Consider the following 27,420-nt stretch of genomic DNA (forward strand, 5'->3'; position numbering starts at 1 on the left):
CCCTCTCCTGTCCTCTCTCTGAAATCAATAAAGATATATTAAAAAAAAAAAGTGCTAATTTTGAGACGGATATCAGCAGGCAACTGGATGAATGAGTCTGGCGTTCTGGAGAGCAGCAGCCGTGAGACCAAGGCAAACGGACGAACAAGCCCCATCCTCTTCTCAGTAAGAAGCCAGGGGCTATCTGGTCTTGACCCTCAGTACCTTAACCACCAATCAGAAGGCAGGTCAGCAGCTTGGGGAAAAAGGACAGGAACACAATCCAATCCCACGGAAAGGACAGTGTGGCCTTCCATTTCCTTGGCCTTACAGGAGCCTGACTTGGAGTGTTGAGGTGAAGATTCTGCTATGCAGACACAGCAACCCTTCTCAGCCAGTTCTGTGAGAAGCCCTAACAGCCCACGGTGTCCCTCATGTGGAACAGATTCTACCCTGTGCATCTAGAATGGTATTAGCCACGTATCATCCTTCAGAGTACTGAGGAAAATCACCAGGTCACTTTCTCCTGGAACTCCAGGTGAGAAAGGCTAAGGTACAGCACAGGTACCAGACACCAGAGGGTGTCTGCCCTCCCCAGAGGGTGCTCGGCTGGGAACTGGGAACGTGCCAGACCACGGTGTGCGCTGGCTCCCAGCATGGAGCCTCGTCCTGTCTGCTTCCCTCGTGCTCGGGAGCCTGACCTGGCTGGAGATGGTTCTAAGTGCTAAGGTCTCTTCCTCCAACTGGATTGGAGCCTTCCAGAAGCCTGGGTAGGATTCCAAGTGGAAAATAAAAGAACATAAAGAGCCAGCGAACTAAACTGGTGCTAAGACCTAAAATGCCAGGGTGCTGCTTACTGGCCTAATGGGCCTTAAATCTAAGTGATTTCAGCAGGTCTGGGCCAGGGCACAGAAATCTGTAAACTTGTTAAAGCAGCTCCCCAGGCACTAATTTGTAGAGCTGGGCAACTTCTATCCTTCCTCACCAGTCTGTTACTTTGGCCTTCCTTTACTTAGTAAATGTTCCCTGAGAGAGGCCCAGGTCTCATGGGCAGACTGTGGCCAGTGCGTCAGAGAGCTGGCCGGGATGGTGATTACAACCTTAGCCCAGCTCCAAACTCTGGCCTGAAGAGCGCAGAAGACCCAGGGAGCAGAGGCAGGCCTGGCAGAGGCTGCACACTCGGCCCTCCTACTTCCATCAGTGAAGGCCGGTGCCAAGCCCTGGGTCTGGCCCTTTCCTCCCCTGCTCACGGTGCTGCATGTGAATCTGAGGGACATGGCAAGCCACTGGTCGCTAGAGAGGAGCCCCTAAATTTGGCAAAGCATCCCTTCTCCTCCACTCTTGCTCTGAGCCGAATGGCCCAGGACCCACTCCCAACACCACACAGAAAGCACTGAAGCAGAAGTTGCTTTAATCAAGGGGTGAAGTCCTCAATCAGGGGGACCTCACTCAACCTTTGGTGGTGGGGTCTCAGCCTATCCCCCAATGCCCTGAGGCCCCTCAGGAAGGAGGGAGCACCTGGCAGAAGCCAGACACTGGAAATAGGGGGACCCAGGTCAAGGGGTGGGGCAGAGCACTGCCAGGTGGAGTGAAGCTGAATTGGGGCCAGAACAGCTTTACACACACGCTTCTACCTGGGGGCTGGCCGAGGTGGCTGTGCATCAGGCAGAGCGACACCAGGAGGGCTGAGGGCAGTAGGGGACAAAAGGGGAAGGAGCACTTAGAAGATGAGGCGACTGTGAAGCTGGTGCAGCTGCTCCTGGGTCAGCACCAGCCGATGTCGCTGTCCAAGGCCAGCCGCACACGAGAAGGTCACTTTGCCCAGATAGACAGTGTCGTCCTGCTGCTCCTCCTTGGCCTGGGAATAGGTGAGAGGAGACCCCCTCAAGTCAGGGGCTCACTTGAACTGTGTGCCACTGATGGTCCCTGAGCCTGGAGACCAAGGCAGCCCTGGGAGACAGGTTTTAGGGTTCCTGGGCTATGGTGATCACATTTTCCAAATCAAAACTGGGGTACACAGTCGGACAAGGGAGTTTTGAGCTCCTCCTGGTGTCAAAAGGCACAGAAATTCTTATACTGGAAGCAATATAAGAACTCTCAGGTTGAAACCTGGCCAGATAACTCAGATGAGCAGCTGTTGGACCCGAAACCCCAAGGGCCTCTTCATATTTTGGGGAAGAGGGGAAGGACCCACCTGAGCCTCCATTCTGCCCCTCCCCCTGCCTATGCCCCCTCTTACCCTGAGGAAGGCTGAGGAAGGGAAGGTGGCAAAGTCCGTGGGGACTGTGGCTCCAGGGCGCTGCAACACAGTCTCCTTGAGGACCTCATCCTGATGGCAGATGAGGGAAACAAGGGCTCATTTAGTGGACCCCCACAGGCTAGCCCAGTATCTCCCCAGTTTCACAGGAACAGTAATACCAGGAGCAGGGACCTAGTCCCCTCTATCGCCAAACCTCTGCTCTCACCTCCAGCTCCACCCCCACCCCAACATCCTCATTTATAGATATTTATCCTTAAGGCCCAACCATTCTACCCTGCGGCGATCTCAGCTCTGACAGAAGCTGTACCTGAAGCACACACTTAAAGATGATCCTGCTCAACCCACTTTGTTGATGAGAATCTGCCTTCTGTTTGCACCGAGACAGTGAGCATCCAAGGCAGGAACCCTGCCCCCTCCCCCATGTGCCATGTAGCATAGGGCTGGGCCCAGAGGACTCTGGGAATGCCTGTGGATATGAATGTGCCAAGACTCCACCAGGGGATGCTCTAGAGCAAACTCTGTAGGGTGAGGAAGGGCAGGGTCAGAGCTGACCTTGAGCTTCTCGACAGTGTCACTTAGAGACTTGAGCTGAGCCATTTGCTCCAGAAGTTGGGCTGACGGGCTCTTGGCAGCTGTGGGAGAAAAGGCTGGTGAGGCCCACCAAGGCCCAGGTAGGTGGCTGTTCTGGATTAAGGGTCAGCAGTACAGGTACTGGACCCTCTTAGGAAGCAGGAACTTAAGAATGGATGAATCGTCCGGCTGGCTGTGGCTCAGCAGTTGAGCACTGACCTATGATCCAGGAGATCACGGTTTGATTCCCGGTCATGGCAGATGCCCGGGTTGCGGCTCGATCCCCAGTCGGGGGCGTGCAGGAGGCAGCCGATCAGTGACAACTCTCTCATCATTGACATTTCAACTCTCTCTCTCCCTCTTCCTTCCTCTCTCTGAAATCAATGAAGATATATTAAAAAAAAAAAAAAAAAAAAAGCGTAGATGAATCAAGTAAACTGAGCACTCAGACCAAAGGGCAGTGTGGGAACTGCACAGGCAGGGGCTACGTCCCTGGGGCAAGGGGAGGGGTGTGTTATTCATCTTGGGGGTTGGTGGGTCCATACCAGGGTTGGTGCGCGTGATGTCTACAACATGGATATGCGTGCTCAGCTGATTCAATGTCTCCAGCAGCTGGTTGGTCTTACGATACAGTGCTCCAGGGGCTAACTCATTGCCAGAGCCCTCACGGGGTGGGAGGGAGAGCTTTGCCACATGCAGAGGGGGCAGGGCTGCTAAGGAGGCCTTCATCTGGGCGCCCTGTGTGGGGAGAAATGGGGGTGATGGTAAGAAGTGATAGATGGCAGGGCCACATTGATGGGACACATATGCTCCACCTCTACCGCAGTCCTCTCCATAACCCCTCTCACCTTGAGGATGCTGTTCTCATGCTGAAGCTGGGAGATGTGCAGCCTCATGGCAGAGATCTGCTGAAGCAGCAGTGGTGAGTCCTTCACCAGCCCTGGGCCTGGAACAGACCCCAGTGCCTGCCCAGGCGAGCCTCCTGTAGTGCCATAAAAAATGTCCTCAGGTGGAGAGGGTTGAAGGTGGCTCCACCCTGCTCATCTCCTTTCCTTATCTCCTCCCACCCCCAATCCTGGTTGCTCCCAAGGGGAATGTCTCACTCTGCTCCCCCACCCCCAATTCCCACCAGCCCTGGCAACCCCCAGCCAGGGCAGGTCTCTACCTCGCTGCTGTTCTTCTGTGCTCAGGAGAGCCCATGGGGAGCAGGAAAAGAGGAGAGAGGAATTAGGTGATTTGAGAGTTAGGGGGACACACCAGAGGAATCCTGGACACACCTGCAGGAAAACCCTTTTCCTGATCACCACACCTTCTCTACCAAGACTCTACCTCTGCCTCCACCTTTGCGGGGAACAGCAAATGTGTGAAAGAAAGACAAGAAAGGGGAGTGAGGCCTTGAACCAGGCTGTGACGTGGTATGTTAGCACCCTTACTTCTCCCAGCAGCAAAGCTTACGTTGAGGATGCAGATGCATTCCTATGCTCTTCAGGTTCCCCATTGCTCAGGGGCAAAAGGACACCCTTTTTTGGTGGGAATATTCATAAATTCAGAACCAGTATTTGTTTAAAGGGCTTGTGCTAAAACAGTACAATGTGGTAATTCTGGAGTCCCCTCCCCAAGGAACAAGAGCCATCTGCACCATGGAAGTCTACAGTCAAGGAGGTACTTGGTCACCTCCCAAGATCGAGAGGTGCCAGTGACAGGGGCTTTGGTGAGAACAGCTGACAAGTCAGGTGCAGCAGAGGAGGTCTACAGATCCTGATGGCTAAATTCTGGAGTTTGTCTTTTGGAGGTGAGAAGGGTAAGTGAGAAACTAAAGAGCAAGCAAGAAGCAAACTCTAGGGCAGGTAAGAACTAAGATGGCAGTGGCCACCCCCTTGGTCAGGAAACTGGGGACACTGAGCCTATAAGTCAGAAAAGCTCGAGATAAGAAGCCCTGACAATACTACAAGATCAGGCCAAGGTCAGAACACAAGCCCCAATGAAACTAGGAGAATTCAGCCATGGAAGGGACAGCCACACCACAGGGTGAAGCCACATGAACTCTGTGGGGAAACGTGTCCAAACAGAAGAGTAATCAAGAGCAGGCATCAGGCCCTGCTGGGTCCACAGCAGTCAGCCCAGCTTCCTGAGCTGGTGACCCTCTGGGATGTAGGGGCTGGGTCAAAAAGGCCAGACTGCAGACCCAGGAGGGACATCTACTAGAGTCCAAATGTCATAATTCTGAGCTTCACTGACAAGGTTAACGTCCCACCTTGGTTGGAGGGACTCTGCACATCTCTTTGGGAATAAAATCTTGGTGAAAATTGCCCAAGTGAAACTAGACAAACACGTTCCTGGCTGAACATCGGGGGGGTTAGAAGGGTAGAGAAGTCAAACTAAAGGCAAGGACAGGGGAGAGGCCACTCAATCTCCTGTGAGCTGGTGCTGCCTGTCCCACTGCACTCACCACCAGCAATGCCAGAGACCAGGGTAGCAATACCCGAAGGAGGGGGCCCCCGGAGCCCCTCGATCGTGCGCTTGGACTGGCTGTTCAGGCGCTGCTTCAGCTCTGCCTTCTCTGCCTCCAGCTGGTCAATGTCCGCCTGCAGTGCATCCATCGTCTCCTCGAACTCTCTGTGAGAGGTAATCTGGGCTGGGGCAGTGTCCCTTTCCCGTGACCCCACCCCACTTCTCAGTCCTGACGGGTCCTTGGAGTAACCCTGCTGGTGAGGACCAGGGCAACACAGACTCAGAATGGGGTGATATAATGGGTTGGCAATGGGCAAGGAAAACGGTGTCTGCTTCCCTGGGAGTCTCATGATGAGAGGGCCTAGGCAGGGGATAGGTTAGGAGGCAGAGCTGCTCGTGAGAGGGAGGGCTGAAGTAAGCGGGGCTTGGGGAGGTGCCTGACTTCTCCTTCTTCCGCAGTAGAGCCTGGGTCTCCTCCAGCCGAGTCTGAACTTTCTCGATACGCTCGTCTGCATCCTTGGCAGCACTGTCCAGCTTCTTCTCCAGGAGGCTCAGCCGCACATTGGCTTCACTCAGCTCCTCCCCCTGGACAAGGACAGAGAGCTTCCAGTTACTTTACATCCTCCCACAGTCCCTCAGGGCCAGGACAGACCATGAGATAGAAAGCTCCTTAAGAGCCCACAGAGCTCCTGCTGATTAGGGCGCCTCTTCTTTCCTCAACCCCAACCGATCACCCATCTCAGTCCTGATCCCAAACACTCACTGCTGCCTGTGCCTGACAGTGCTCCCTGGCCCCCAGATCCTGAGCCTACCCTATGCTCACCTTGATTTTGAGTGACTTCTTCAACTCCTTGATAACTGTCTCTCGATCTTCAAGTTTCAAGCCCAGGCCTTCGGCATCTGTGATCTCTGCACGAAGGGCTGCAGCCCGCAGCTCAACAGGGGGAGGCTAAGGGCCAAGTGGGAGCAGAACGCAAGGGAGGGAGAGGACATCACCAACGTGTTTTCAGAGAGATCGTTTCTTGCCTTCTAAGCAGGATGGTGCTATCCAGACTCCTTCCTCCACCTCCCAGCCCTCCCACAATGCAGCAGCTCTGCAAGCCCTGCTCCTCCAGGCCCCAGGAGCCCCTCCAAGGAGCTCCCACCCAACCTTGCTGGGGGGCCGCTCTGCATCATACTCTCCCTCCTGCATTGCTGTGGCCAACTTGTTCATGGTACTGATGAGGATGTTGCATGACTGGCGCAGACACTCATAGGGGCTGCTGGAGGGGTTCCCATAGATCTGTAGGAGCCAAGAGCAGTAGTGAAAACCTCACAATGGCCACCTGACTCCCCTACCACCTCCTGCCCAGCCATCCAGGCCCACCTGCTCGCTTGCTTTGAAAGCCAACTCCTCCAGGGCAGCCACAGGCAGTCCCTCATTCTCCGCCAGTGGGGCAATGAGCTGGGCAGCAGCAGCTGCCACCTCCTGCAGCACAGCTACCACCCATGTCAAGTGTTTCCTGCAGTCAAGGAGTGTGTCGGATACCTGTGCAACAGGCTGGAGTCAGGAGCCCACCCTGGGTCCAGCACCATGGCTCCCAGCTACCTCAAAACCAATCTTGCCTCTATCCAGATCCAGATCTTGACATACTAAGACCCTCCTGGTTCTACTCAGCTTCCTTTCCGCCCCACCCCCCACCCCCCAGCCCTAAACCTGTGGTCCAAAGGCCAGTGCAGCTGGGATCCCAGGAGCATCTGTCCCTGGCATTCGCCTTCGGATCTTCTTGCAAAACTGGCGGATGTCACTGCATGATGTTTCCAGGTCCCGGAGCAGGAGGGCAATATCTGAGGCCTCCTGCCCACCCTACTCAAGGAATAGTAAATGAATGGGGAACCAAGTCAGCATTAGGGCTGGAGGTGAGGAGGCGGAGGAACTAAGAAGACAGAGGAGCTCAAACAGATCCAGTTGTGCTCTCACCTGCAAGAAGGCACGCAACCGTCCCACCTCCACGCCCATGCAGTCCAGAGCACTCTGGGTAAACTGTGAGGAAAGAAGCACGTGCTTGTCAGCACCTAGTAGGAGCCCTTCTGCTCCCTCATCATTTCTAAGAAGTCCCCACCCTCTGTGGACCCCCATACATAAGCAGGTTCTTTGGCTTCCCTTAGTGATTCTGTTCCAGCCTTATGTGACAACCTGAGGGCCAGACCTCTTGACCTGGTGGGCCTGTTTCTGATCTCCACAGGGGGCTCAACCACCAACCCAGACACTTCACCTTGATATGGTCGGCCAGCTGCATGGTACTGTCCTCAGGCTGTTCAGCGAGGTGGATGCTGTACAGATGCTGAGAGATGACAAAAAAAGCCTTTAGGCCTTGGAAAGATGGAGAATTCTTCCCCAACTGTAGTTTGAGCCCCAGTCATCATGGGACTCCAGAGGTATGAGAGAACCCGAAACCCTCAAGGGCTGCATCCTGAGGCGAGTTCATCTACAGCAAGCTGAGCCTCAGGCAAGACCTAGGCTATGCTGGCCACAGCCCCAGAAAGAGAAATCCACCCTCCCTGATGCACCAAGTCAGAATCCTCGCCCCAGACCTGGTAGTATTTGATGGCCTTGGTAAGAGGCTCGACATTGACAGTCTCATCCAGCTGGTCCTTGTGCAGCAGCTCAATGAGAAAGTCCAAGGAGCGTTCATGGGCACTCATCTCAGGGTAGAGGCTGCCCACCTTCTTATACACATCCACATTGCATTGAGAGAGGGCACTAGAGAGCAGAGAAGAGCCCTGTGAGGCCAGGGTCTGCCAGGCAATCTTAGTTCCAGCCAATCTGGAACCTGCGGCCTTGAATGGGGTTCAGGGGTCACTTACTGTTCATAGCGGTGGAGTGTGGCCTGCAGCAGACTCAGCGAGTAAACCAGTCCAGCGGCAAAGCTGAGCTGCTCCCCGACAGCTCCCCGAAGCCCGGGCCGCTCTGAACAGTTCTCACTTAGTTCAAACTTCTCCTGGGCCTGCTTCCGGATCAGCTCTGCCTGTGGGAAGAAGTGCAAGGGACCTGGGGCTCAGAACAGAGCATAGAGAACAGACTCAAGAATACAGAACACAGCCCGACCGGATGTGGCTCAGTGGTTGAGCATCAACCTAGGATCCAGGAGATCGTGGTTCAATTCTCAGTCAGGGCACATGCCTGGGTTGAGGGCTAGATCCCCAGCGGGGGTGTGCAGGAGGCAGCCGATCAGTGATGACTCTCTCATCATTGATGTTTCAACTCTCTCTCCCCTTCTCCCTTCCTCTCTCTGAAATAAAGATATATTTGGGGGAAAAAGTGATTAAAAAAAAAAAAAAAGGAATACCGAACACAGAGCTGAACTATGGTGGGGAGAGGGAGGGATAAAACAGAAACAGCTCTTAGGTGGGCAGGAAATCTCCCATGGGGCAAGGGCAATGATGTGGTGATTACTGGCAGCTGTGAGGATTTGAGATGTGCGGATGAAAGAAAAGGTAACCAGTGGGATCAAGCTCTTTCCTGAAAGCTTAAAACTGCTGTCCCTGCTACCCTTCCATTAGAATGCTACCTGATGGTTATCCTTCCACTAATTCCCAGTCACTTCTGGTCTCAGCTCAAATGTTATTCCTTCAGTGACATCCTTCCATCTAAATCAGCTCCCCAACTGTGCTCTCTCAAAGAAGATACCTCCCCTTCATAACAGGCCATCCGTAATATTCATCCATCTACAACTTTGTTGACTATGTCCCTCCACTACATCATAAACTATGTGTGCAGGGGCGCTGACTGCTGGCTTCACTCGGCTTCCTTGATGCCTGGTTCACCACAAGTTCGACAGCTTCCTGCTGAACGTATGACTGACTGGCCGTACCTTGCAAATGAGACGAGGCATGAGCAGCAGCACCAGGACACAATCATGGTCCCCACCTGGCCGAAGGAAGCTGTCGGGCATGAAGGCTGTCAACAGGGATGTGTGACGGTTGGCCTGGGCCACCTCCATCTGCCTCAGTTCCATCTCAATTGCCTGTGAGGTGGACAGGAAGGCAGGTGCTCAGCCAGCCTGGAGAGAGTCCCAGACCCACCATGCCTTGCTCCACCAGGTCCCCTATTTCTAGCATAAGCCCAGGCCAGCAGTTTTCCAAACCACCACACAAAGCATCCCCTCCCCCAGGAACCCCACAGCAAGCCAGTCCATAGCCACACTGAAGCTGAGCTCCCAACACTCTCCCCTCTCTGGCGCACTCGCTTTCCTGACCTTGGCATGGGCCTTTGTCTCAGCAAACTTGATTTTAAAGTCAAAAGTCTCTGGGGGTGGCTGCTGCTGCCGCTCCACAGATGCTTCCTGCTGGTTTGTCAGTTCCCGATTCACATCCTGGGAGCAGAGACGGACAGTAGGGCACTGCTGGGTGGTGAAGGAGCCCTGGGGTAAACATGGGTGGAGAGCAGGGGGAGAACAGGCACCTGCAGGTGGGCGGTCAGCTGGCGGTATTTCTTGATGGTTTGCTGGTAGTCTGCAACTGTCTCCTGGGCTGCCTCCACACGCTTCTGGGCCTCCCGTACCCGGGCGCCAGCCATGTCCAGCTGTTCTCGCAGCTCCAGTTCCGTCTCGCGTGCATTCTCCTGCAGCTCATCATTCATCTCATTTATTGCTTCCTGGGAGGCCACAAGGGAGTTGGGGCAAAGGAAAGGCAAGGTGAGGGTAGCAGGCCAGGGTGGGTCCACTCAGCATCCATCCTGCTCAAAGGTCAGGGGTCATGTGTCAGTCCCTCTCTCAGCAAGTCCCTCCATCCGGGTCAGAAGTCAGGCTCTGCTCTCCTCTTACCAAGTCCCCCACGGTCTCTCTCAATTCCCGCACTTTCTCTTCCAGATTCAGGTTCCGGTCTGTCAGCATTTCCACCATCTCCTCAGCACCCAGAGCAGCATCCACCTGCGTTACAGAGAAGGAATGGGAAGAAGGGCTGCTGAAAGGTGTCTAGAGAGGAGGCACCTACAGGAGTTTGAAGGGGTCTAGAGAGGGACTGTGGGCGAGGGGCTGGGTTCTCCAGACCTGCTCCTTGAGCTCATCGATGGTGCTCTCTGCCTGGCTCAGCTCCTCCTGTAGGCGCTCCCGCTGTTGCCTCACAACTTCCAGTTCTTGGTTCTTCTTTTCCATGAGCTTCTGGAGTTTCACATGCTCCTGCTTCTCTGAGGAAGAAAGATCCCGCATCCTGTGGGAAGCAGGGAGAGGGGGAGTATGTGTCAGAGTTGCTGGGAAATGGGCACTCTAATGCGTTTGGGACAGGAGTGGGCTCTAGAGCCAAGCAGTGAGAGGACCCTACCTCACCAGGGCATCCTTCAAGCGGGCGTTCTGCTCCTCAAGCTGCTTGAGCTGATAACTGGATGCAGCCCCATCTGAGCCTGAGAAGAACCATTAACACTGTCAGACATGAATCCAACCCCACCACCTGTTCCCCAGGAGCTCCTGGCCCCTTACCCTTCTCTTCAATCTCAGCCTTGAGAATCTCCAAGTCAGTGGTGAGCTCATCCACACGCTCCTTCAGTGCCTCCACCTCCTGCTGCAGGGACTCAGCCCGCTCTTCAGCCATCTCCTTGTCCAAGGTGGCCATCTCAATGGCATCAGCAGTGTCAGCCATCTCCTCCATGTAGCGTTCCTTTGCCTCCAGCGCCTCCTTGGCTTCCTGGGGGTAGAGGTTGGTGGAGGCAAAAATACAGAGATGCCTCATCTCACAGAATGTTCCAGGCTCCAGCTCCAGTTGAGTCTCTAGAGCACTGTTTCAGGCCCCATGCCTCCTTAGCACCCCCTTCCTCACGAGTCGCACCTTCCGCGCCTCTTTGAGGCGCCGCTGCAGGTCTGCCTGCTGCTCCTGCATTTTGCTCTTCCATTCCTGCACTTGCTCCAGCTGTATCTTGTGCTTCTCCAGCTCTTTCAGCTTTGCCTTGTCTTCTGCCCGTTTCAGCCGCAGGGTCTCCAGTTTCTCCTCCAGGTCCCGCACCTGGGCCCTCAGCCCCTCCTCCTCCTGCAAAAGAGAGACCCCTCATTCTGTGCATAGCCTCCCCTTCCTCCCCACCAAGGCTGAGCTGGAGGAGAAAGGGCAGGAATGTGTGAAAACATCATTCCAGTACCAGGGTCAAAAGCAAGTGGCATGTAAACATCTGAGAAGAGACCAAAACATATGGGGAAAGTATGGAAGAAGGGCAGAGAGGAAAGTATAGCTTAGTCAATGGTGGGATACCCAAATGCCATGTCCCCACCCTTCTGATCCAAGTTCTGGATCTCCCCCAACCGTGGGAAATGTCCAAGACCTGCCAGGGGTTACAGGCCTCTTTGTGTCTTGGTTCACCTTCACTCCAACTCCAGTCCTTACCTTGGAGGGGGAAGGAAGTGGGGGAGCTGCTCCAGGAGAGGTGAGGGCTGGCGTGGGGATGATGGGTGCTGCCAGTGGAGTCTGAGCCGGGGTGCTGGGCTCACTGCTACTCAGCTCACCTGCTGATGCTGAGCCAGAGGGGCCCAGGGAGCTACTGGCTCCGGCCACCCCAGTACTACTGGTTGGGCGGGTGGGCTATTCAGAGAGGGTAGGGGCAGACCAGAAAAAGAGTAGGGAACAGGGGTGGTGAAAGAGTGAAAGACAGAATAAGAGAATATGGCAAGGGAAGGAGACAGAAAAGGAAAAAGACAGAGAGTATCAAAGCACAATGAGAACAGAGAAACAGTGAAAGGAAGAAAAATGAAACAAGAGTCAGAGATAGTGACAAAGGACAGGGAGGAGTGAGGGAGGGAGATAGAGATGAAGGGAGGAAGGGATGGAGGAAGACATAAGATTATAAGGCTTCTCCCTTGGCACTGACCCCACGATCCTCCCAGCTCTGGCACTACCCCCTTAGAGCAGGATCCCTTACTCCCCAGAACTCCCTTCTGTGACCCACTTGTGAGCACTCTAGCAGTTTAATACTCCCAGTCCTATCATTGCTCCGGGCCTACGCCCTCCTCCCCCAGAGATAAAAAGTGCCTCGATGTCATTTCCAGAGAAAGAACAGACTGCAGTTTGTTCTCTTTCATGTTCCTAGAGAAGGCTGATCTAAATGTGGGGTACCAGGCTCTATATCCCTGCTAGGCCCTCCTTGCTCTTTGGGAGTCAAACTGACTCTCCCTCCCTTGGTCTATTTCAGGGGACCCTGCATGTAAAAGGGCCAAGGTGAAAGTTGTATTCCTAGACTCCCTCTTGAAACAAGGCCAGCAGAGCCAACCCTGCTGTCATCTCCCTCCACCAAGACGAAGAGGCTCTAATCAGGAACCACTATCCAGGCCTATGTAGAGCTGGGGCAGAGAAGCTGCCCTGAGGCCCCTGGTCCTGGAGCAGACAGGCCTGCCCAGTGCAGTACTGAGCTCAGAAGCTCTCCTGGTGGGCCGAAAGACACTCAGAGACCACATGTATTGACAGACACACCTACCTCCGTGTCCCCTGACATTTGTAAAGCCAAGTTCTTCTGCGCCTGTCTTTCAATCCCTGCCCCATTAAAACTAGTCAAAACACCCTTCTTCAAGAAAGCCTGCCTTAACCACAACCACTCTCATTTCTCTTTTGCACTCAAGCTCCTGGCTCAGACATCCTCCCCAAAGCCAGAAGTCATTTTCCCAGGAGTGACCTGTCACTACCTTCAGTCCCCTCACTCCTATGAAAAGAAAACCCAGGACGCACTGTGACAAACTTTTGCTTGGTCACACACATGCCCACATACATGCACATGCCTGAAATGTGTGTGTATGCTCTGCAATGGCTTGCACAGAGGCCTGTTATTTCTCACCTTGGGCCGCCGAGTTGTGGTCTGGACAGGCAACAGGAGCCAGAGGAGGAGGAGGAGTCAGGAAAGAAAGGATAATGGCACAAAGAAGGACAGCAAAAGGTACAGCAATGAGAGCAGAAGAAGTAACAGGAATGGGGCTACGATTAGCCACCCCTCCCTCACCCCCACCCCACTCCCTTCTTCCTCCAGTGAATCACCTTGTTCCTACTCCAGGAACTCAGAACTTTGGTTTCCCATTGGTTCCTTCTCCACTTAAGCCCAACCCTTGCAGACCTCACCACTTCAGACACCCTGGAAATCCCAGAACCCAGGTCTCCTTGACTGAGCCACAGGAGACCAAAGACAGCAGCTGGCGGAGGTCTCCAGAGACCAGGCCTTCTACAAACTTCTGGAACTCCAGCCCAAAGCCAGAGCCTCCACCCACCCACCACTCCCAAGGACTTCCCCAGGTGAGCCCCTTTCCTTCAAGTGCTAGACTCCATAGAGGACCCCCTAGAAATACCATGTGACAAGACTGATGACAAGAGGCCAGAAATGAGTGATACTAACCCAACAAAGGGAGATCAGGCTCCCAAGGCAGAACCATGCTACTGTCTTCCCTACCCCCAACCCCTGCCCAGGAAAAGATCATATAGCAGTCTCCATCCCTAGGGCAGAGGGCTCAGGTGTCAGGACCATGAATACTGCATTAGCCAGAAGCCCAGAGCTCAGCAAAGTAACCCCACCCAGCTGCAAGAAAGGAGGTGGGGGTGGGCAGCAGCATACATAAACTACTGCTGAAACCAAACCTAGAATCCCCTCAGGTTACTGCAAAGTGGTAAATAGATGATTAACTTCAACTCCCAAACAGCATTTTTGCTACCCAATATCTCCTGGCTCCAGCAAAGACTTTGGCCTGGGCCCCATTTCTAGGAGACACTGAGCCCAAGGAAACCAACCCCCACCCCTCCTACCCTGAACTAAGCCACAACGGCCGGCTGTGAGTCAAAAACTATTCGAGGGTCCTCATCCCACCCTGGGAATGCCCGCTGATACAAACCCTGGTGGGGGAAGGGTGCTGGGAGTACAACCAAGAGTCATTCTACCAAAGGTCAGGGGCGGTTGGTCTGCTGGAGGTGCAGAGACATCTGAACCTGCTTCCTCAGATTTTCACAGGACACTCTCCCAGACCTGCTTTGCAGCAGAACCTGCCTGAACCCCAAGCATGTAAGGCCATTGGGTACAAGGCCTAGAACACAGACTCAGTCAGAGCCAAAAGCAGGCAGGGCAGGGAGCAAAATGCCCAGGGCATAAGCCATGGGAGTGACACACACCTCTCCCTGCCCCCACCGTCATCTCTACCCTCCTCCCCCACCAAGGTAGACGGATGAAGTCAATCAGCCCCCACCCCCACCCCAGCAGCCTGCTGCCACCATCGCCCTGGCAACCCGGCAGCAGGACCAGAACAAGCAAGAGTACCTTTCGGGCTGTCGGTGCCTGTCTCATCATTGCAGAAAACCAAAGAAAGCCAGGACAGGAAAGAGGAGGGACAGAGGAGGATGGACACACAGAGGAAGGACAGACGGAGGGTGGGAGGGAAAGAGACCGAACAGAGGAGAAGGCGGCGGAGACAGGAGATTAGTGCATCAAATCCCAACAATGCAGCCTCAGCTTCCCGGCCAGCAGCTTCCCAGCCCGCAAATGGCTGTGGCTTGGATGCAGAAGCCCCGCAGATGCAGAGGAGCAGCCAGGCTCCTGCGGGCACCAGAGTCGCCCGGCCCAGTTCTCCAGCTTAGGCTTATGGCAACCTCAGTGGCCGCAGCACCAGCTCCACCTGACGTCATGCACCCACCCTCCTTTGCTCCTTGGGGGTGGAGCCACTGCTCCTCCGTCACCTAGCAACTGCCTGACTCTGCTGGCTCCTCCTCTCCTCCAGACTGGACAAAGCAACGCTTCTTCCTCCCAAGATCAAGTTCTGGCTCCTCCCTCTCCCCTCCCCACGTCCCCAAGTGTTTGTTCCCAGAAGCTAAGCTAGGGGCCATTCCAGAAATGGTACCCTCTGGGGCCAGCGCATCACTGGGCAGGGACGCAGGGTCTCACTGCTCCATCAGCCTTGCTCATACTCATACTCCCCTCAGCCCACAACCGTGTCAACTCTACTTGTGTCTCTTTTCATCAGAAACACACCAGAGCACCCCTCCTACAACAGCATGAACTCTGAGGGGCAAACAGTGAGATTCAGAAATCTTGGGGACCTTCAACAGTAGCTGAAGTGTTTGGCTCCTCTCTCAACCTTCCCCTGGCTGTGGGCAATTAAAGCCTATCTCTGAGGGCTTCCAGAAAGGACTGGCACCTTGCAGAGGCATCTGGGTTCTCTTCTGCCCTCCCTCTCAAAGCACATTCTTTTGTTCTGGAGTTAGCTCCCTCTTCTCCTTAAGAGTGAGAGCAGACACCCTAAGTGATCTGCTGTAAGAGAACACTACAGAGGGAGACCTGGGGGAATCTGACTGATACTGCACCATAAGCAAAAAGGACCTAGTCCCACCTTGGACAGCCCAGGCTGGGCTTTGACACATTTCCCCAGGCAGCTGCCAAAACCCCAGGATTTGGGCATGGCCCAGGCCCCACCAGCATCAGGTCAAGCTGTGGTGGTCAGGCTGTGGCCAGAGCTAGTTCCTCCATAGAGAGCAGACTGCAGGTCCATGCTCTCCCCTATCCAGGGCCCTAATGTGAGAGGGGAGCCCCAACCAGGAGACAATAATCAAGGGAAAAGGCCAAGTTTCTATGACCTTGGAATGGGTCCAGCATCCTTTAAAGCATTATTTTCCTTCTTACATTCCCATTCCCACCCAAGCCAGGACCCCAAGCAAATACCAGCATATGGTCTTCCATGGCAAGACTTCAAAGTGAGGAACCATCATCAACCAGGAGTCAAAAGGGAGATTGTTTTCCTCTCCCCTCCCACTTCCCCCATCCAGTAGCTCTCCATGCAAGGTCAGAAGGGCCTGAGACAGGTTGGCCACAGGACATCACAGAATCATACATACAACACAATACATACAGGTCAGACAGGCACATGCTGGTCAGAGACAGCCTGGGCACAGGCCCAAGGCAGGGGATGGTGTGAGGAAGTGGTCATGGCAGCAACTGAAGAACTGAGCCCCAGTCTAATAATAGTTGACGGGAGGCTGCAAGGGGTAGTAGGTGGGCCTCAGGCACACCACCAAAGGAAGGAAGAGGCAGGGAAAAACTGGTGGAGCAGAGTGAAGGTGGGCATTCATGGCAGCACCCACCCAGAGGCAGGCACACAGACTCTCAGGCTTTCTAAGTTGAGACTGTTCTTACTGTGATCTGACCTCCCACCTCCTTGCCCAACCACCTTACTTAGTACTTTCTGCATCCCCAGCCCTCCAGTCTGTCCTCCCACTGCCCCAAGCTCAGGCTAAGAAAGAACCTGCTGTAACCCAGTGAAGGCTCTAGGCCATGCTGCTGCTATTTACAGTCAAGTGACTGCAGTTTGTGACTAGAAGACCTGAGGTGAGATGTAGGGATTGTCCTAAAGAATACTACCTGGGCCTGGACACCGAGCCTGATATCCTTACAGCCCTCGAAAGAACTCTGAAAGCAAAGGCCACCATTTCCTCTGGCCATCCCAGCCCAAGGTCACACACAGATGCATGCAGCAGCCCTAGACATGCAGGACAGCTGGGGAGGGGGCTCATGACCCTCATCAGCCCAGGCACAAATAGTAAACACACCACCTTCTTAGGCTTCAGTCCCCGCTGCGTGAGGGGCAGGAAAGGAAAGAGTTAGAGAACAGACGTCACACTGTGCTAAGCGGCCAGACATCCTGGGTGTAGGTATTAATACCAACTCAGGCATGCACATGTAGAGGGAGTCAGGTCACTGTCAAGCTGTAGGTAAGTGAGATGAAGGGTCCCTCAACGATCAGTTTCTAGGATGTCCACACCCTTTCCCAAAGAAGCTGGAGAGTCTGAGCCCCACCTCACACACCCTGTGAAGAATAGCAAAAGGGAGCTAGGATGGGCCCTCTGCATACCACCTAAAAGAGGTGGTAGAGGGCCCAGATCCTTACCGTTCACTTGTGAACAGGAGAGCTCCTTCTTTCTCTAGTTCCTCCCTTACCCCTTCCCTCAGACCCTTTAGATCTTGGTAGCCTTGGGTACCAAAAGGTAGGAAGTTGACAGCAACATACTAGGGTCAGACGTATCCTTCCTATCACCCCCAGCCCAGGTCCCATTTGACCCTGAAGTTCTGGGCCCTAATAGTTGTTCATTACTACCACCTTTACTCACCCTTAAACAGCTAACTCATACCCAGAAAGCTTCCTTCTTAGGGAGGATGGGGACTGGAAGACCACCTCAATTTACCCACCTACTGCTTCTACCTGCCTGGCATTGGGCCTCCCTCCTCTCTTTCTCCTTCCCCTCCTCTCTATTACTTCCCACTCCCACCCCAACCACTCACCAGTTTGCTCGTCTTTGCAGCTGAGTCCGTTCCCTCTGTAGAAAGAGAACATTATGGCACATATGAAAGTTATAACAAGAGAAGATGGTGATGGGAAAAATCTCAGGATCCACTGTGGCCCTGTGTTCTGGGAGAAGTCCTATGGACTCCAAAATGTGGAGTGGTAACTTAAGTGGGTGGTTGTTACCTCTTTTGAGGGCCTTTGAGGCAGAAGAATCAGGTGTCTCTGGGGAAGTAGTATCTGCTCCATCTTCAAATACTTGGATCTGAGGCCACAGAATAGATTCAACAGAGCCAGATGAAGAATGTTATGCTGTAATATGGGGCCCTCCCCAGGCCCCAAGCAAGCCTGAGGTACAGGGCAGCTTCCCTAAGGACGCATGTCCAATCTTCCCTCCCCTACTACCTCCCACTCTCCCAACCAGAGAGTTATGTTCATGCCCAGGAAAAGGGAGCATCAACACACCAGCTGCACATGCAACAGAGCATGTGAACCTGTGTGTGTTCACATACAGAAGTAGGGTGTGAGTACCTGGGACTGGCGCACAAAGATGCCATGCCCTTCATCACAAGTGAAGTACTTCCTGCCTTGGACAGTTCCATCATTCTTGCCCTTTGCTTCATCCAGGATCACGCCTACCCATTTGCCAGTGGCAAAGAGTGTGGCTCCAACATAGGCCACAGTTCCTCGGTGTCCTTTTCCAATCACCTCCACGCGGGAGCCCACTCTCAGAGGCCGGGCGCTGGCCTCTGTACTCATTCTGCTACCGCTGGCTGTCTGAAAGACACATGCAAATATACACAGTTAAAGGCCTCAGGTCAAGGGTGTCATCCTAATGCATAAGAAGGGCCCCAGTCAGGATCCTGAACTGAAAAAGGACCAGGAGTCACTTCTCTGAACCCCACTAATAAGGTGAAGTGAACCCCCAAACTCCCTTCTGAAAAATGTCAGTGACATGTGCTTCTGAGACTTCTCTAAACTCCTCTGGAATCTGCCAGAATTTTTAAGAGTTTCTATTTAAATTTTATAACAAATCAGAATTCATTGACAAATCTGTGAATGTCACCACATGGCTGCTTTCTCAGGAGCACTGCCCCCCACCCCCAACAAGGGAATGAAACTCAAGTAAATAACTCAGTTTAGACCAGGCTCCCCACAACCCAATGCTCTGACTCAGGAGCCTGAACTAGAAAGACAGGTGATTCAGTGGGTGACCCCACTGAATCCTGTTCCCTTCCCGACTGTCGCTGTCTTCCCTCAGTTCAAATGGCTCTCTTAGACCTCTTTCTTCCAGAAGCACACAAGTGTGCTTCCTTCCAGCCCTCAAGTCACCACCAGTCCTTCCTGACCTGACTCCTCCCAACCCCATTCACACACCTACCATTACACTCCTGGCTGCCTCACTGCAGCCCATTCAACCATTTAACTCCCTTCTTCAGGACCCGAGCACTGTCCTATCAACTCTTTACCCTGCAAGCTCTAGAGATCCTTCCCCTCATGTTATGTTGCTACCTAACATAAAACAAGGCCAGGTAAATCAGGTTCCTCAGATCTGTCTTGTACTCTGCCCCCAAGACTCTGCCCAGTGGTCCAAATGGATGGCTTATCACCCCAAGGATGGACAAGGCAAAGAAATAGGCTAAACACTGTCCTTGGGAAGCTCTGGGCTTCTGACACACCAGTGATGACAAGACACAACATGAAAGTAGGTTCCAAATAGGCCCATGGTTTAGAAGAAAATCACACCTAAGCCATTTTCAGCAATAGCAGCTCCATGAACTAGGGGCCTTGCAGCAAACAAATGAATGAGGTGTGAAGAAGTGACACTATGGTCCTCATGACTCCACAGGCTCCCTCTCAGTGCCCTCACTTGGCTTCAGAAGGGAGCCATGCCAGAGCCTATCACTCCCTAACTCCCTTCCCCAAAGAGCTTATCCAAGAAGGTAAGGAAGGTTAGGAGCTCCCAGGGGCTCCAGGACCTCAAACCATACCTGGGATATGTAGGGTGCCTCTCACAGACCTACCAATAAAAGGAACTGACAGTGACATCAAGGCTGGCCCCAAACTTAAGAGACTCTCCCCAACCTCCCAACCCTAATAAGCCCCTCAGAGCCAGGTGGACACACCAGTGGGTACAGATTCAATCACAGTCAGGAGAGAGAGAAAGCAAGTGACAAACAACAAAGCGGCTCTAAAGAAAGGCTTCAGTGAAAAGCCATTCCACTCCACCGACCCCATTCAGAGTCCCAAAGATAGTCTATCCCCTCCTCAGGAACCTCTGGCCTGAGGTCCAAATAAAGTCAAAGGTCAGGCTTCACTAGTCCCCACTGAGGGCTCAACTCTGGGAGGGGAAGTCGGTCCAGCTTAACATCATCAGAGAGCTGTGAGTGGCCCCATCCCAGCTCCAGCCTGTCTCCCCAGCCCCCACGGCAATGTCCACAGACACCCAGGCCTTTCCCAAAAGCCCTCCCAGGGCCATCACAGATCAGGGCCACTTACCCGGCTATACACATGCCTCTTGCTCTGGGCCATGTTGCTCACCCGGCCTGGCCTCTACCCCCTCCCCGGCTGGTTAAAGACAGAGAGAAAAGGCAGAAACCTAGGCAGGAGGGTCAGGGCTCCAGGCCCTCATGTACAGACACAGAAGCCATCAGATGTGGCCCACCCCAGTCCATGGAACTGCTGGGATAGGGGTGGGGACAGAGATGGGGACTGAGGAGCAAGTCCCCTCTGCTGCCCGAGGATTCCTGAACCCAGAGACACCGAATCCTGCTTGCCAGCTGATGAGTCTCACTCTGCGCTAGTGCTGCTCTAGACTTGTCAGGAACCGTGCTAGCCTCTGGGTCCTAGTGCCCCCATGCTTCACCTGGTCCAGACAAGAAGGGCAGGGACTAAGGGGGTAGGCCCAGCCACAGACCCTCAGCACTCATCTCCAGAATACACTGTCCTAGGGCTAGGCGTACAGCCTTGACATTCCTCATAGACTGCACCCCCTCACCACGCTGCCCCCCACTGGGATGTGAGGCCTCAGCAGGCCCGAAAGCATCAAGTGACCAGGGCCTCACACAGCCAAAATAAGGCTCCTACACCCCCCTTTCTGGTGCTCTTCTCCCTCCCCTCTCTAAACTCTGGACTCAGGGTCCAAGCTCATGATATTAGGGTCTAGAATTCAATCTCACACTGCACCAGGGGAGCTAGGCCCTGCCCAATACCCAGCGAAGGGAGGGCAGCACCAAAGGCAACTTCACGCACACAGTAAAGTAAGTCAATACCCAGTCCCCCTACACTGGCAAAAGTAGCTCTTCTCCCTTCTGGTTGTTATAAAGGGTCAGGATCTGAACCTCAAGATTATCAGGTTCAATTGGATTCATAAGGGTAATGGTTAAAAGCAAAAGGCCCAATTTACCTCAACCACCTGCCCCTTGTACCCTTGGCCTTGCCTCCCAAGCATCTCCTTAACAGAAATGATACAATGGTTTATTTTCTATATCTCTGTAGTTCACAAAACTTTTTTAACCACTTATTACTTTTATACTGAAAAATCTTTAATTTAATAAGACTGTACATTCTAGTGAAAGGTCTCCAGTGGGCTATGTAAATGATAGGACTTCATTCGTGTACCCATCTAGCATGACTAGGAACCAACAGATCAGAGTCCCTGCCACTAAGTAGCCAACAAGGTTGGCTTTGGGTCTGATCTACGGCTCCTCTAGGTATGGTGTGGATCTAGATCCACTGAGCCTAGAGAACCTGCCTAGTCTGAACTGGGCTCCACTGAGTCTTCCTCCACTCCACCCTCTAAGGCAGGCCAGATAGCTTAATAGTAGAATGATAGCCAACAGCCAGATCTTAGGCCCCAAAACACTTCTCCACACCTTCAATCCTGAGAGATCCCCCACGAAACCACTTCTCTCATCCCCTGCAAAATCTCCATGGTGCCTCCTTTCTTCCCTAAACACCATTATACAGGTGGACAGGGTCAGGCAGGTCCTTGCAGCATGGATGTCACATGTTCAGAACACTTCATAGTCGACACAGCATTTTGGTTTCAGACTCAGGCTGCTTACATTCAATTAACTCCTGGTTTTACCACTTGGTAGCTACATAAACTTGGTCCAGTTACCTAACATCTCTGTGCCTCAATTTCCTCATCTGTCAACTGGGAACAATCAAAGAATATATCTCAGAGAGCTGCCGTGAGGACTAGCTGAAATAATCCATGTAAACTATTTAAAACATCGCCTGCTATTTAGTAAGTATTCAACAAAAGTTAGCTAACAACGATTTTGTTATCATCATATTTGGACATCACAGTAACACCATAGAAAGGCAGGCCAGGAACAATGCTGACAAGGAAACTGAGGCTCAGAGAACTGGGCCACTTCTGTGAAGTTACACAGAAGGTGAGGGCTAGAGCCAAAACTGGAACTAAAACCTGAACTGAAACCCTCTGCACATCCTCACTGTTTCACACATCTCTAGGCTTCCAAGCTCATGTTCTTCCTCTAGAGCACACTGCCTTCAGAGAGTCAAAAGAGCTCAGATCTAAGAACAACCTCACAACTCACTAGCCACACAGGTATATATAGTCACCTAAATTCTTGAAGGCTGTTTCTTCTCCTGTAACGTGGGAATAATTGTCGACGTTGATGTAATGAGGTTCAAATAAGATAAAGCACATAAAAGTGCTTTGTAAAAAGTGCAGAAGCTGAAGAAGTGCAAAGAATCACCTGACATGACAAGAGATGGTATATAAGTCTTAAAATAAAATATCTAGACAATAAATATTATAAGGATTATAGACAAGAGAGAGGTGAGCTACAAGAAAAGGGGTACCTCACTGAGCCTCTAATTTGGGGCTGTTTTTTGGATATGTGGAAAGACCTACAAACACTTTAAGTTGTGAACAGTGTGAGTAGAGACAAACAATTTTGCTTCACTAGGGAATATCAAAGAAGACTAGCTGGACTGAAGTGAAGGACTTAAGATGAGTTCTTCTGTTAAACTACAAGCCTTTTAAAGCAGAGCCCACAACATTTTCTCTTTATGATCCTTAGCTCCTGGAGTCAAATAGTCATTGACTAAATAGACACATTAATATTGAGATATACTAGAAGATAAATATGGATGTCAGGGAGTTAAACATCACATAGAGATAGATGGCCTTGATGCAATAACAACAGGAAACCAGTCTCTTCCTGAGCAGTAGACTAGCATAATGAAAACTACTTTAGGAAGATCAAACTGGTGGCAGAGAGAGACGGAACGGAGACAGGAGCAACTTGGTAAAGATGGAGTTAACAGCAAGAGGGCTGCTGTGATAATGGGCTGCTGTGATAATGAGCGAAGGGTGAGGAGGGTCTGAACCAGGCTCATGAGAAAGAGAGAGAAGAGGAAAGGAGACCATTTAGAGACAGTTCCAAAAAGCCCGGGAAGGCCATAAGATAGATCAGACATGGAAAAAGAGGCAGTGAGCCTGTATGGGCTCCGAAGACAGAGACTTGGGTACAGCTTGGGTTCTCCTACTTCCTCACCTGTTAATGAGTCTGGTCAAGATATTTAACTCAGAGCCCAAGTTACCTCATCTGAAAAAAGGGGGAAATAATGCCTACCTCACAGGGATGTTGTGAGGATGCAATAAGATTGAAGTAAAGCATTTAGCACAGTGCCTGACACAGAACATGTGCTCAAGGAATTGTAGACATGGTCTTCACCATGATCAAGAGGGTACATCAATGATGACTTGCGCACAACACAGTAGGAACACAAATGTTGCATAAATAAATGAATGCAGGAATAAGTAAATGAATGAATAAACTTGAAAGTTTTCAAGCATGAGTAAATGGAAGAATGAGGATTGAAAACATTAACAGAATTGGGTGGGGGAGATAGGAAGGGAAACTGAACACGTTAGGAGAAAGTAAGTCTTGTTCTTAAGGCCTCCTCTGGGGCAAATTTATCTGTGTACAGTACACATGTATTTCATTATCTCCTTCCAAAATGAGTCTGTCATGCAGGCAAAACAGATTCCATTATCTTCCATCTACAGGTGATGGACTTGAGTCTCAGAAGTCAAATGACTCACTCTGAGTCTCATGGCCAGAAAATGGCAGGGGACACATTTGACAGGTCCATAATACTTCCAGAGCACCACTGGGCACCACCCCATGTCACACAGACAGTTCCAAGCTACATGTTCCCTCAGCCAGGGAGAAGACCGATATTTCCTGGATTTCTAATCCATTTTCTTCCCCAGTGATACTAAATACTACTACAATGTAGAGGCAAATAGGAAGAGAGGAAGGAAAAATCTGTATCTGATAAATAGGATACTAATGATCTTGCAGAACATTTCAGAATATGACAGGAAAACAGGTACATTGCTGGGAATTGAGGAAAAAATGAGGAAAAGCCTCTTTGGCACCCAGACTGCACCATTTCTATCTTGCTTTTACTGGCACCCCAGCATCCTCTAAGCCTTTGACTGCCTCTTGTCTCACCTCACCTAACCTTAACCCTGGCCTAACCCAACTGTTTGCTTTCCCTGATCCCACTCATAAAGGAGCTAGTTTGAAATCCAGGCAGTCTGACAGTGGGGTCCACATACTTGAACTGAACTGCATTAGGCACTGGGCACAGACTAGTTTGGTTACAGAGATAAAATGAAACAGAATGATAATTAGCAAGATCCAGATCTTAAGATCAGGGTTAAGTTGTGCATCTCTGAAAGCACTAGCAGGGAAGGGAATAAGTGTGGATGGAAGTCCCTCAGGAAAGTAGAGAGTATGCTCACTGAGTGGGGAATGGAGGCTGGGGGGCTGGAAGCTTGGAAGGCTGGGTTCCAGATACACACACGAACCCAGAAAAAAAGACACATACAGAGCCTTTTGTTCCTAGATCCTACTCCTGTATCTGCTTTACAGATCACATACAGAGAGGGCCTAGACCCTAAATGAACTTTCTTTACCTCTCCAGCTCCTCATTATCCCTGGAAATGTCTGTAGCCCACTCCCAATCTGCATGCAGCTCTACCCCCTCCCAAAGTATCCACCTACTCCAGGAATACCCAGTGACTGCCAGGCCAACCTCCAAAGGGCCCAGACCTCCAAGAACCAGCAAGGAAAGCTACACAGCTTGCCTCACTTATCCTCAATAAAGGACCTTTTGCAGGAAGGCAACAGGCACTGGAGTGCACGTATGTACTTAAGAACTGCAACCCTCCAGTGCTAGCAGGAGTCATACTTAACAGCCTATTTGAAGTTCCTGCTGGTTCCTCCCCATGAGTCAACCAGCAAGTCCCTGGCACTAGGACCCTGCAGACAGGGAACCCTGAGCCTGCGCTCTAAAAAGAAAGATGCACCATTTCACAACTTCAGCAAAAGCCAAAGCAGCCAACAAAGCCACAGCCACCTGGGCTGTGCTGGGCTCTGCCTTTCAGGCAGCTCCCTGGCCACTCCCCAGAAACAGAGCATTCTGTCCTTTCTCTTTTTAAATTCACGTCATCACCCGATCATAATGGAAATCAATGTCAAGTCACCGCGCAAAGGCGTATCCATGGCAACCTCAAGAGGAAGGACAGGGAAATGATGCTCCAGTGGCTGCAGCAAAAAAAGGTAAGTCCATTTCTCTTCTATCCATGTCATCCACCATTTTCCCCTTTCATTCAAGTCAGGCATGCACCTTATCTGCAAATTCTTTCATACCAATGGGGAAAACATAAAAAGTGGGTGTTAGTTATCTATGCTATTATGTAAGGTTATAGGTCTTTCTAGTCCCATAATGGCAGAAAAAACTCTTTTTCTGGCTGACAGAGACAAGATCTCTTTTCTTATTCACTATCTCAGGTGACACAGTCTCAGCCTACCTTAAACTACTAGGCTTGTCTGTCTAGTCAGGATGCTGAGGATATCTCAAGGATTTCAGACTTCCCTACAGAGTTGTGAAACGTGAGCAGCAACACTGACCTCACCACCCTGCCCACCCAAGTCATGATCACGCCCACAGGCTGGCATGGTAAGACTCCCTCCTCAGCAGCCCTAGACTCCAGCCCCTCAAGGTCCAGATACTGGGAGCTGGAATTAAATTTCTGCCTTTTCCGATGCCTCAGGGAAAGGAATGCCATTTCTGCAAAAGTAAGAGATTCATCAAACACACAAGTACTATTGAGCCTAAGTAATCCTCCACGCCTCAATTTCCTCTACTGTAAAATGGAGATAATAACAATACCTAACAGGGTTGTGGTAAAAATCTCATTAAGAATGCCTGAACAGCACTTAGAAGAGTGCCTGGTATGAAGCACTCAATAAATGCAAGCCATTATTATTATGAGGAAGAGGAAGGAGAGACTACAGTGTAGTTTGGGGGTACTCAACACTCTTGGTGGGTATCTCAAGTCTGCTGTATCTCTCTTTCCTCTGGGTGGATATTTCAAGTTTCCCTTACTACTTTCAAGTCCCTATTCCTGTCTGAGCCCACACCAGCACCCTCACCCCTCAGCACATAACCTCACTGAGAAAGAAACTGAGCCTATTAGATAAGAATTCCTTTGCAAATTTAGATACAGCTGCAATAGTCATTGCCTCTTTCTTCCTACATTCTTTCCTTTCTTCTGTCATTCCTCTTCAAAGGAAACGATGAGCCATTCTTTTCAGGGCCAACTCCTCCACCCTTCTATGAGGGCCCAATTTAACAATCATTTCTCTTGTGCTTTCAACTGGAACCTCTCTACTGGCTCCTACACATCATTAGATAACCTATGCTCAAGATTTCTATTCTAGAAAAACTGCTTCTAGTCTCTGTTACATTCTCCACAAACTGCCACCATCTCTTTTCCTTCCTTCCCTGCCAAACTACTCAGTGAGTACACGCTCTCTACCCTCACTTCATCATCCATTCTTCAGTCTTCCTGGCTCCCTTCCTTACCCCTCCACTGAAGCTGCTCACACTAAAAAAGTAAAAGAGCCCTGGTGACCACAGCCTCCTAACTGCCCAATCTCAAGGTGCACTTTCCAAGCTCATCCTACTTGATCTCCCTGTAGCAACTGAGGCTGCTGATCCTTTTCCTGGAATTTTTCCTCTCCTAGCTTCCTGGACAACATTCTCTCTCACTTTGTATACCAATCCTCACCTCCTCTGTCTTCTTCAGCCTTCTATAAGCGTGGCTGGGGTCATTTAGTCCCACAGTATCAACTATCACACCTACCTCCCCTAGGAACATACTCTCTGAACCTCAGACCCACATTTCCACCTGTCTGCTAAGGGCCACAGGCCCTCGCCCCCCAAGTTCAACATGATCCAAAACACACTATCCTCCCCGCTTCTCCTCTGTATTCCCTTACTACTGGCACCACCTTCCACCCAAAACAGAAAACTGAGTCATCCTCAGCAACTCCTTCTCTCGTTCTCAACAACCAATTAGTCATTACATCAGGTTAATTCTGTCTCTACAGTGTCCAGATTCATTCCCTCCTTTCCATCCCCACTGAGCTATCCTTAGTTAGGCCTTAGACCATGTCTAGGTTACAAGAGTCTCCTAATGTCCCTGATCCAAATTCTCCCCTTTCAGTTTACTTCCACAGTTAGCCCCAAATACAATCTCATCACTTCCCTGCCTAAAACCCTCCAGTGGTTTCCCTGCCCACAAAACTGAACCTTCTTAGTATAGCACTATAAGCCATTAAAAATCTGGCTTTGCCTGGCCGGTGTGGCTCAGCAGATGAGCATCAACCCATGAACCAGGTCACGACTCAATTCAACTGGATTCCCAGTCAGGGCACATTCCAGGTTTTGGGCTGGATCCCCAGTATGGGGAGTGCAGGAGGCAGCCGACTGATGATTCTTTCTCATCACTGTTTTTCTTTCTCTCTCCCTTCCTCTCTCTAAAATCAATAAAAACATATAAAAACA

The 27,420-nt window shown here is 51.6% G+C and overlaps 1 protein-coding gene across 4 annotated transcripts in view; it reads right to left on the bottom strand.

The window, feature by feature from the left end:
* Nucleotides 1–1,373: 1,373 nt before the first annotated feature.
* DCTN1 (dynactin subunit 1) overlaps nt 1,374–27,420 on the bottom strand; it is a 29,503-nt gene continuing 3,456 nt past the window's right edge. The window contains exons 1-31 of one of the 4 annotated variants that reach the window (XM_016202564.2): nt 20,014–20,061; nt 18,046–18,291; nt 17,701–17,779; nt 17,514–17,548; nt 16,787–16,807; nt 14,505–14,522; nt 13,047–13,067; nt 11,609–11,803; nt 11,063–11,260; nt 10,717–10,921; nt 10,562–10,640; nt 10,291–10,450; nt 10,066–10,170; nt 9,705–9,896; nt 9,499–9,615; nt 9,115–9,267; nt 8,108–8,268; nt 7,835–8,003; nt 7,516–7,584; nt 7,221–7,283; nt 6,957–7,106; nt 6,627–6,788; nt 6,411–6,542; nt 6,084–6,209; nt 5,703–5,845; nt 5,259–5,425; nt 3,658–3,791; nt 3,355–3,547; nt 2,792–2,871; nt 2,219–2,308; nt 1,374–1,837 (exon numbers count right to left, since the gene is read on the bottom strand). In XM_016202564.2, the coding sequence (XP_016058050.2) occupies nt 1,700–1,837; nt 2,219–2,308; nt 2,792–2,871; nt 3,355–3,547; nt 3,658–3,791; nt 5,259–5,425; nt 5,703–5,845; nt 6,084–6,209; nt 6,411–6,542; nt 6,627–6,788; nt 6,957–7,106; nt 7,221–7,283; nt 7,516–7,584; nt 7,835–8,003; nt 8,108–8,268; nt 9,115–9,267; nt 9,499–9,615; nt 9,705–9,896; nt 10,066–10,170; nt 10,291–10,450; nt 10,562–10,640; nt 10,717–10,921; nt 11,063–11,260; nt 11,609–11,803; nt 13,047–13,067; nt 14,505–14,522; nt 16,787–16,807; nt 17,514–17,548; nt 17,701–17,779; nt 18,046–18,291; nt 20,014–20,046 (3,834 nt within the window). In that variant the 5' untranslated portion in view covers nt 20,047–20,061 and the 3' untranslated portion in view covers nt 1,374–1,699. Of the gene's footprint in view, nt 1,838–2,218; nt 2,309–2,791; nt 2,872–3,354; nt 3,548–3,657; nt 3,792–5,258; nt 5,426–5,702; nt 5,846–6,083; nt 6,210–6,410; nt 6,543–6,626; nt 6,789–6,956; nt 7,107–7,220; nt 7,284–7,515; nt 7,585–7,834; nt 8,004–8,107; nt 8,269–9,114; nt 9,268–9,498; nt 9,616–9,704; nt 9,897–10,065; nt 10,171–10,290; nt 10,451–10,561; nt 10,641–10,716; nt 10,922–11,062; nt 11,261–11,608; nt 11,804–13,046; nt 13,068–14,504; nt 14,523–16,786; nt 16,808–17,513; nt 17,549–17,700; nt 17,780–18,045; nt 18,292–20,013; nt 20,062–27,420 lie in introns of those variants that run through there. The other 3 variants (XM_016202563.2, XM_016202562.2, XM_087823649.1) reach the window with 3 other exon arrangements.

Source organism: Miniopterus natalensis, chromosome 13, assembly GCF_054644295.1.
Source record: "Miniopterus natalensis isolate mMinNat1 chromosome 13, mMinNat1.hap1, whole genome shotgun sequence".
Taxonomy (NCBI): Eukaryota; Metazoa; Chordata; class Mammalia; order Chiroptera; family Miniopteridae; genus Miniopterus; species Miniopterus natalensis.